This window comes from Temnothorax nylanderi, unplaced genomic scaffold, assembly GCF_030848795.1.
Source record: "Temnothorax nylanderi isolate EJ_2023f unplaced genomic scaffold, tnyl_v1.0 TNYL_tig0647_pilon, whole genome shotgun sequence".
Taxonomy (NCBI): Eukaryota; Metazoa; Arthropoda; class Insecta; order Hymenoptera; family Formicidae; genus Temnothorax; species Temnothorax nylanderi.
The window spans coordinates 45328-55743 of NW_027249709.1; the positions used below are offsets into that span (position 1 = coordinate 45328).

The 10416-nt window shown below is 46.7% G+C and overlaps 2 protein-coding genes across 2 annotated transcripts; both read right to left on the reverse strand.

Moving 5' to 3' along the window:
• Positions 1 to 879: 879 nt before the first annotated feature.
• LOC139784586 (collagenase 3-like) lies at positions 880 to 2409 on the reverse strand. The gene has a single exon (XM_071723774.1). It carries the CDS (start codon positions 2407 to 2409, stop codon positions 880 to 882), a length of 1530 nt encoding a protein of 509 aa, XP_071579875.1.
• Positions 2410 to 7506: 5097 nt separating this feature from the next.
• On the reverse strand, positions 7507 to 8046 carry LOC139784587 (uncharacterized). The gene has a single exon (XM_071723776.1). The coding sequence runs from the start codon at positions 8044 to 8046 to the stop codon at positions 7507 to 7509; it is 540 nt and encodes a 179-aa protein (XP_071579877.1).
• Positions 8047 to 10416: the final 2370 nt, after the last annotated feature.

The window sequence follows — 10416 nt, forward strand, 5'->3', positions numbered from 1 at the left end:
GATGAAGCGCGTCAGCTTTGCGTCGATCATGCCGGTAATCGCGCGCAACGAGGTCACGAGGCGGGTGACGCAAAGGTCGAGGTCGAACATACGGAGCACGGCGTTCATCGAGACGATCAGACAAGTTGTGGGCGTTTCTAGGCGTAGGGTCGACAGATTATTAATCTTTCCAAATCGTAATTTTAGGTTTTCGTTTTCGAAGCACATTGGTGGTGGAGCGCGCTCGTTCTTGCCGCGCTGCAGGTGGGACAACACCGCGCGGCTTTGATCGACGAGTTTCTTCCACGTTTCAGGCGAGAGCGCGATCTTTTTGCCATGGCAACCCCCTATGATGATGTGCACGTAGCAGGGGAGTACGGCTGTGATACCGACGTCTATGAATTTATATCCCGTTTTTGTTAATAGGTATCTTCTTTCCAGAATTCATACCGGATGACGTTCGGCGTCGCGTTTCGAAGTACTGTCGTCGTCGTGACTGGAGAGAGAGAACAAAAAATTATTGTTATATATATCGTAGGCGAGCGATACGGGATCGTCGCAAACTTACCACATTTTTTGTTTTTTCCGTGAGTCGACGTTGCCTCGAATTGAAAACGGAGTCTCTAATTCCGTCGATTGCTCGTTGGCTCTTCTTCTCTTTTTCACGCTACCGACGCCGTTCTCGAGATCATCGCCGGATTGACGCTGTTCGAAATATGGGGCGTGTAACGTCGAGCACATCTCTCTCTTTTTCTTTTTTTCTTCGTTGTCGCGGTGCGGATGACGGATCACGCAAGAATGAGTCGTTCGAGGGAAGTCAAGGCGGAATATAGTTTGAAAAAAATTATGAATCCCCACCTTTCATTAATATTCTCAGGAGCGGACCGTAAAAAAGGGTGGTTACGTCGAATCGTTCTGTTCTTCTTCCTCTTCTCTATTCGACGTCTCCTTCACGAACGCGTCAATTCGAACGAATCGACTCAATAGATCTCGCAGTTGCGTCATTAGTCCGTCTCTCGGGCAGGTAATACCGAGGATCCTCAGATCGAATTTGCCGGAAGCCGTTATGGTTTTCGTGAATTCGTTGAATCTGTAGAATCGGTTTTTACTGATGAAGTATAGATTACCGTCGATGTATCGAAAGGCCGACAATACGCTGTGAGGTATTCCCGGAAATATCGTGTCAATGTGGTAGAACTTAACGATATTCATCGAACAATCGTCTATCTCACTTACAAAATTATTGTTGTATATGACGAAGGTTCGTCCTTCGTTCGTGTTCAGCACGGCGTTGATCTTCGCGTTCGCATCGGGAAGTCCGAGATCTGTGTAGGATCTCGGCCAAGTTGACATTAACTTTACACGCGGATAAGTGATCATGTAGCTCATATTGCCCGCGAACAGCACGATATTGCCCGAGGGCGTCTGATACGCGGCTGTTAGACGCGTAAAATTCTTAGGAAGAAATTTCATGTAGTTTGTCAATAGTAAGGGCTTCTTGTATGTTTTTCCGTCTATATCGATCGACCACATGTACCGATCGCGCGAGATGTACACTCGACCGTTCATTATCAGTACGGTATCCACGTTTCGCAAGGTGCACAGATTCGTCTCGACGTCTTTTGTAGTCGTCGCTATCGTTGTAGTCGTCGTTGTCGTTGTGGTAGTCGTCGGTGTCGTCGTCGTCGTTGCTAGTTTTGGAATTTTAGCGTTTTCTTTAGCGCCGTACAGGTGTTGAATGGAAAGAACGTCCTCTAGACTGAGTTGAACGGGGAACATATCATCAGGCACGTACCCGTACATCACCGAATCTTTGCGGAAGCTGTGCGCCAAGCCTAAAAAGTGACCGATCTCGTGCGTCAGCGTCTGAAGTAAATTGTACGTTCCCGGGGGATTCTTATTCAGCTGTATGTGCCACGTCTCCGCTTTGTCCACGTGCACCTCCGAGACGTAATTGGGTTCTCCGGTGGGAAAGAACGCGTGAGCGACATCTCCATGGGGACCCTTAAATGAAGCTGAACACAGTTCGTTTCGTAGGAAGTGTAGCATCGTGTGACGCCCTTCACGAAACGATATCAGAATATCGGGATTCAGCGAATTGCGCTCGAACGTCAATGACGAATTCGCTGCCCACAGATCGAACGCAGCTCGGGCCGTTTTCAAGATCCACTCGTTGGCCAGATGAAAGTTCCATTTGAGATGTTTCTTTGGCCATTTGTTCGAAAGCGGAGCGAACGTGCGTTCCGAAATGTCTTCGACGCCGCATCGCGGTTGACGCATTCGATTCAGCGTCTCTTCGTTTAATTCACCGTCGCCGGGTAGTTGATAGACTTCTTGAAACAGCGAGATGGCTCGATGTAACTCCTGCGTAGTGTTGTCGGATGATGATGATGAAGAAAATCGTTGCACGCCGTCGTTACAGATAGCCATATTTTTGCAGATAACGGATCACACTTTCATTCTCATCTTGAATCGAATTACAATTTACCGCAACGACGGTAATAATCGCGCACACAATTACGCGCGCGAATGACATTGCTGAGAGAGAAAGGGGCGGAAAAAAATGACCGGTGCGTTTTTCCCTCGGCCCTTCGAGAAACGATAAGCGTCACCGCCCGACTGAGACTGACGTATCGAACAATGCGTTCCTATTTTTTAGCCATCGCCGCCGATCGCGACGCGGGTGGGAGGTCTTATAGCCGAAATATGAAGGCCTATAAATACGGTTATTATTGTTAATAAATGTGTCAATTCATGAGACGTTAAAAAAAATATGCGTCAACCAACGTTAGTCTAGACGCTGACGGTCGCGACTTCCTCGCTAACGGCCGCGACTTCCAGAGATGACGACGAGTCGCGACTTCCTCGCTAGCGGCCGCGACTTCCAGTATATTATAACTAGATATGAGTAATCAATCATATACGCTGATCGGTGAATTTATACCGAGGAAATTATCGTCGATTGAATTGCCATATGCAATCATCGCTAAATCGTCGTTATTTGTTCCCATTATAATCAAACATATTCAAATTTCATGTGATAATGTCTGAAAAGAATAAGTCACCGTATAATGATTTTTCTTTAATGAGTACCTATATAAGGGGCTCTATTTTTTTACATGCTACCATTCTTTAAGCAAAGTTCTTAACTATTCTTTAAACAAAGTTTTTCGAGATGGAGGATATAAAAGATTTGATAATAGGTTGCGATCTGATAAAAACAGAAATGGAGGACCTGTTTACAATCAAACATTAATAATGACGGCAAGCGCCAAGCGATTGCAAACGGAGGTTGAAAAGATAAAACGCAATACCCCGAATTGCCTTGAAGTGGAGTACTGTATGGAGGAGAAGATGAAATTGTTCGATCAGATGTAAGTGTAATAATTTTTTTATTTCTATTCGTTACATCATCATCACAATCAATCAGACGCGATGAAGCGATTAATGTTTCTTTAATTTTTTTCTATTAGAAATCAATGTGTATCATCAATATTGGACTTGCGTATTCATTTGATAGATAGAACATTAATGGATATAAGAAAACAAGAATTCGAAGCACAAAGAATAAGCGAGAAATTTGACGAAATGTCAAAAAACACTCGTGTTATTATATCTGAAAATGATGATGATACCGTCGCCTCCGGCAGCAGCGACAACGTCGATTGAATTGCCATATGCAATCATCGCTGAATCGTCGTTATTTGTTCCCAGTATAATCAAACACATTCAAATTTCATTGCTTTAAGATACAGGTTTCTATGTATAATATAAGGAAAGTAATAAAGACAAAAACAATGGGGAAAAAATATTATTGCGACTTCCTCGCTAGCGGCCGCGACTTCCAGAGGTGACGACGAGCGTCTACGTGAATCAGCGAAAAAAAGATATCGTAATGATGAGAAGTTTCATTGTCAGTATGTCTGTAAGTTAATTATATATATTATAACTAGATATGAACAATCAATTCTATTCACTGATCGGTGAATTTATATCGAGGACATTATCGTCGATTGAATTGCCATATGCAATCATCGCTGAATCGTCGTCGTCGTTATTCGTTCCCAGTATAATCAAACACATTCAAATTTCATGTGATAATGTTTGAAAAGAATAAGTCACAGTATTATGATTTTTCTCTTTAATGCGAGATACGGATAAAAAAAAAATTTCTCGACAGCGCTACAGAGTGTCGAGACGCGCGCTACGTTCCGCCCACCAATCGTGTAACTTGCATACGTTCTCCATGGCACAATTCTTCGCGTGGCGTCCGCAGAGGAAAGATCGTATTGCACCGAGGGTCTCCAGTCGACCGATGTCCGCGTATTCAATGTCCATCGACTCGATTTTAACGTTAAATTCACCAACGGCATCGCCGACAATCTTCTCCAGCCATCCTTTCTTTTCAGTGCCCTTTGCAGCCGACGGCTGCGCCTCCGAAGACACCCGCGATGAGGAAGCAGGGACCGACGATCGTGGGCGACCGAATCCTGCCAAAACCCCTCATCACGCCTCGACAGAAGAAGGAGAGGGGGCAAATCGAGGCCTTGCCGGAGGTAACGACCGGCAAATCCGGGCCTATCGACCTGCGCCAACAGCGGATGATATATGCCGCAATACAAGACGCCACGAGAGCGTCAGACAATGTAGTAAATAAAAATATTTAGTTACGGATAGGAAATAGGTTCATTAGTGATAAGTGTGGTTAGATTATAAGGTGCGTGCGAGTACTAATCCATTTTGTGTTCCTGCGAAAACTCGACGATAAATAAGTTCCTTGTTTTTTTTGTTTGGTTTGTTAATAATCCAATTTGTGTTCCTGCGAAAACTCGACGATAAATAAGTTCCTTGTTTTTTTTTCGTTTGGTTTGTTAATAATCCATTTTGTGTTTTTGCGAAAATTCGACGATGAATTAAGTCCCTTGTTTCTTTTCTCTTTTGGTTTCGTGGTATCAATTAGTCGGGTAAAATGGCCCAATTGATAATTCATATGTGGGGTTATGGTTCAACGACATAAGTCGTGGTAGGATAAAAAAGTCTTTTGTTTGGTTAAAAAATTTCCTTTTGGTTATTCGTCAGCGAAATTCAGACTAAGAATCTAGATTAATAGCACAATCTATCATGGTACTTGTAAATTCGCCTTAAAGACGAACGGACGGAAAATTTGTACCGAAAGCGGTATGAAACGGGCATTAGGATCGTGCCATGCTGAGGCACGAGGGAAAGCTAAGATGGCGTACGAGGTCGCGAAAATAGATGACGGCGGTCAACGAGTTGGGCAAACCGACCGACGTCAAAACAGTAAAACGATGATAAGAGAACGTCGAGATCGTAAAAGGGCGGGAAATAAGAAAAAAACGCGAACAATAACGCGTCAGTATCAAAATCGCGAACCACGCGACCCGCGGATTGCGAAAATGAGAACCGCTGCGGATACATGACTGGTCCAAGAGCGACGGGGTAAGACGCGGCGCGAAAGGATATACTGGGTAATTCAAAAGGGAATAAGGCGCGCGGATCACGAAAAGAACGAACCACGAGGGGTAAGCGCGAACTGAGGCACCGGCCACATAGAAAAAGCCCAGAATAAGATATACCGGGCGGCACGGGATTGGATTGGCCGCGCGATACATAAACACGCCAACCACGGTCCATCCGCAGGCGTATACCGGGTGAACACATACGCGGGGGTGCGCGCGGATCGCGAATTCGTGAACGAGACAAGATATGCGAGAAAGGATAAGTGCGACAGAGTCACGTAGAGGCGAAAACCCCTACCGGGTGGCCCAAAAGGAGACCGAGGCGCGTGGATCGCGAACTCGGAAACCATTAGGAATAGGGAGATTTTGCGAACACCGAATATAAGTTGCGAGCCTCAGAAGGAATTACCGGTGGACCGATGAGCAATCGACCCATAGGATAGCGAGAACCGCGAGCCATGGGCCGAGAATGAACTAGCGCGATCGACCCACGGTGCGAGCGAGGTCATAGAAAAACGCGTAACGGAAAGGTCGAGGCAATCCAAAGATGTGAGCATGTCGTTCCGTTTCCGGCATTTAACTGGAGTTCCATTAAATTGACAAAAGTCATTATTCTAAACGATGGTGAAAATATAGGAAACGAAACCACATGTACGGAAGCGAATCGACAATCCGTGGAAATATTTGCGAAGAAGCATCTGGCGTACATAGGTTATCTCGAGAATGCGGATATACGTGATGGTAGCCGGCCCCAAGAGTCGAAAACACCAAAAAAATGTTCCCGCGGAATGTATTGTTCGGGAACAGGTGCGAATAATTGTAATGGAACGCGGAAGCGTCAAGAGAAAGCGAGCAAGCGGACAATGGGTATGTCATGCGGCAGGTGCGTGAAGGGGCGTGCCAAACGAAGAGTAGGGAGCCAGCCCGAGCGACCGGGAGGCTCAGCGAGACGGATGGATAGAGGAGTCCGCTGGGAGATCTCGACGAGTGCGGTCGTACGGTCTTCTGACATACGCCGAGAGTCTCATAACCGAACCAAGGGACATACCCGCGTACGGCGCGTGAGTCCGTAGCTACGTCTGTAACAACGCGTGATTATCCTTATAAGACGCGAGGCGTCGTATCCACCATACGAATAGTGGCCGTGAAACAAATAATTGTAACAAATCCGGGAAATCTCGTTGTACCGGAAATGTAAAGGGAATTAAATAAATACCTTTCATTGAAATAAAGTCACGATTATTCTTACAATTAAGTCCGATAACGCTTGAACGGCTTACCGGTTTCCTAAAATACTTACCTATCGGCGATCCATACTCTCACACTGCTACGGGGAGATCCAGAGGCGGTCCAGCGAAGGGCCAGCGGCGATCCACGATCCGGCGGCGAGGAGGATCCGGCAACAGGAAGCATAGGGGAATTAGCGGGGGCGAAAGAAGGTCAGAATCGGCAAAATCCATATCTTTCTCGATTGGTATAGACTAAAATCGAGTGGCGACCGTGAAAATTAAACGTAAAGTTGAACTCAACTGCGTGGAAAAGCGTATGATTGATGATCTCTAGTGTACTGTTCGGTCACACCCTTCACGTAGACGAGCCTGAGCGTCTCGCAGTTCAGCCCGTCGCACACGGCGCGTCGAATGATTGTTCTCGCCCGAACGTAATTCACGTCTCCATCGTTCCATTTTAAACCATGATGATTCGCCGTCAACCAGCACGCCCGCGATTTTTCTGCTCTCGTTAGAAGATCCCACGTCATTGGCGCGCAAAACACTTGGTGAATCAGTTCCTTTCCGTTTCTGAGCACGGCCACTTCTTTAACTGTGAACTTATCGCGGATAACGAATCCCTGCAGATCCACGAATATCGGTACGTCGCGGTCGACGGGCATCGTCTCTCTCTCTCCACGGACAGTCGTTACCCCTCTGTTACGTCGCGACCGATGGACATCGTCTTTGTCTATGGGCAGTCGCTATTCCCTCTCTTTGAACTTATCGTTTATCGCGATTTCGTCAGACAAATAGATACGTTCTTCTTCTGTTTTTCTTTACACAATTTTACGGACTATGTTAGTCAGCGGATTGTACTCGATCACGCGATCGTGGATGATGAGACAGTAGGCTGTCGAATTGGAATCTATATTACGTTTGCAATCGAACTCTATGCGAACGTCCACGGTGGCACTTTTGACCGATTCGTTCTGACGAGAACAGTCGATCACTACGAACGAGCCCCATTTGTCGAATTCTTCTATCGTTAGGAGCGCGCTCTCGCGCTCGCATCCGTAATACGACTTTCGAAATTTCACGTACATCTCGTACAGTATGGTTGTTCTACGCTTCTCAAAATCCAAGTTCATATCATCGTAGGGATAAAAATCTGAATTAAGGTACAGTTTTACATTGGTGAGATTACCGTCATCGAACTCGGAGGCGTGTTTCAATAAATTGTTAGACCTCCCGGTTTGCAGCGCGAAAATGACGTATCGCGGTTTCTCAAGTTGCGTCGCTGCTTTCACGGCCCACGAATGCCTGTTCGTGGTCTGCAGCAAAGGGTACTCGTACAGATCCCACGAGCGGAAGCCCATACTTAGGTATCGTCCGCTCTCCAACGTTTGTAAAAGGGACAATTTATTTATTGATGTCGTTCAGCACCACGTGCGGCATTCGCCATTGCACTTTCAACAGAGTAATCATAGGATTCTTGTGGCGTTCCGGTTTCGTGATGATGCAATTGGTGTCGTTTCGGGAACGTATCAGAATGAGTTCGTGTCGCGCGTTTATCACCACGCGTTTGTAATCTTCGCAAAAACCTAGGAGTACGTTAAGGGGTACGCAGAAATTGAAATCGCCGATTTTGGATCTCGAACGAGGTCCCACGTTTTCCTCGATCACAGTCCATCCCGCGTTTTGCAGCTTCTTGCTTCTCTCGGCGGTTAGCGACACGAAATTCTTGATCGAACTGGTTATTCCGACGTTTCTGTTCCTGTCGATCTCCACGCCGTTGAGTTCGTATCAAATCTCGTCGAACATAAACGCCACGCAATTGTTGCCCATCGTCGTATCCGAATCCTTTTCCGTATCCCCTCGATGTACAGAAAACTTTCGCAGGGTAGAGTGTACAGATCCTGTTGCTGTATCGGAATTCGTATTTCGTCGCTGTGCCCGAACGTGGTATTTGCATATGGATTATAAGTGTGAGTCTCGATCTTGACGATTCGATCGTCGAAGATCGGCTCACCTCCAATACTCAGGATGTCAGCCATGATCGTTCCTCACGACGAATTTCAGAGATCGTAGAAAAGCGACGTTCGCAGCACTCAGTCCGTTTTTCTTCTTCTTCTTCTCTCTCACAATCAGTCTACGCGTTTTTTTCGTCGTCGTCGTCGGAGCGTCGAACGATAACGTTCGCGGTGCAATGGTAGATGTGGCTCTCGCGAACGACTCGTTCAAAACGAGCATCTTTCACGCACGCACATATCCGTCCCCGAATTTTTTATTTATTTTATCTTCTGCGCCGCACGTGTAGTCGAACCGTTATCTCTTCCCCGCGGAAGTCGATCAATCGTCCAATTTGATCCACGACGCGCAACGTTATATCGGTGATACTCCGCGCGATGACCGGAAGGTAAATGATCTGCGTCGGAGTCTCCGACAGTTTATATCCCGGTGGAACGTTTGGCGCGAATTCGTGTATCGTGTGTGCCGGCTTGCCGTTGCTATAGGCTCCCGCGGTGACGTTACATTCCACGCGAATGATATTCACGCGCATAATATTTACCAGTTCGTCGGACGCGTTCCATTTATTCGGCTCGAGTACGCGACGTGTCGAGAAACCTAACAAAGAGCCAATGTTGTTCGGTTTGGTGAAGTCAACACTATAGGCGCACTTGATCTCGCTTCTCATGGTATTCTCGTTAGCGCGCAAAATTATCGAGCGTTCGCTTTTTTCGTGGTCGTCATCGTTATCGTCCACGTATATGTAATCGTCTTTCTTCTTCTCGCTACCGTGCGAAGAAATTGTACGTTTCTTGCGTAGGATAGCCGTTCTCAGGTATCTACCTATAGCGTCCAGTTCGTACGATCCTTCTGGAATAGCGATCACGTCGTCGATGTCGAAGTAAAATCTATTGTTCGTGGAGTCAATGTTCGGTATCGTGTTGTACGTCTCGAAATTCGCGAGACCTTGGAACCGGTAGCTAAAGCCTCCGTTCCATAGTCGAACCCTTCTCGCAGCGGCGGTGCTTTCCGAGACACGGACATGTCCACAGCGTCAGCTGGGGATCCTGGTGCTACAGAGCTGACGGGGGGAGCCGACCAATCGGCCAGCCAGGCCATCGAGGAGCTAGAAATATTCGAGGACAAGGGCCTATCGCAGAGTGAGCTGTTCGAGGAGGTGTGTGGCTACAGCCGCATAAACACGACCAACCAGCGACCGGCATAGAACAGCCTATCAGAATGCAGCATTGAGAAGCGTTCACAAAGGATTCTGTGTGATCTCTCGCAGTAGCGAGACTAGCGAGCTTCCTTTCTCAGGAGCGTAGTAACTCTTCCCTTCGTCAGATATACCTATTGTAACTCGTATCATACAAAAATATATTCGGTTAGTTATAGTAGAAACACGGGCATATCTAATTTCAATCGTACCCTTAAAATTAACCAAAGTGGTGACCCCGACGTGATTGTAGCGGGCACGAGTAATGCCGCTCGCGCGCTCTCCGACTCGACCTTCTACAAGCCAACGAGGCGAACACCAATTCTGTTTCAGATACAGCCACAACGCAGGAACCTGTCGAGAAGAAGATGAGCATAGTTCCAGAAACACCGGAAAACATGATTAACGCGGCCAACGTGGTCAAGGTTTACAGGTGCAAATGGTTCACGGTTGCAGAAGCCGCTTTCGCATTAGCAAATCAAACAGACCAATGATCAGGAAAACTAGACGGCCCGACACGCAT

Bases quoted from the DNA above. Each gene is read 5' to 3' on its own strand.
- LOC139784586 (XM_071723774.1), bottom strand. From the start codon at position 2,409: ATGGCTATCTGTAACGACGGCGTGCAACGATTTTCTTCATCATCATCA.
- LOC139784587 (XM_071723776.1), bottom strand. From the start codon at position 8,046: ATGGGCTTCCGCTCGTGGGATCTGTACGAGTACCCTTTGCTGCAGACC.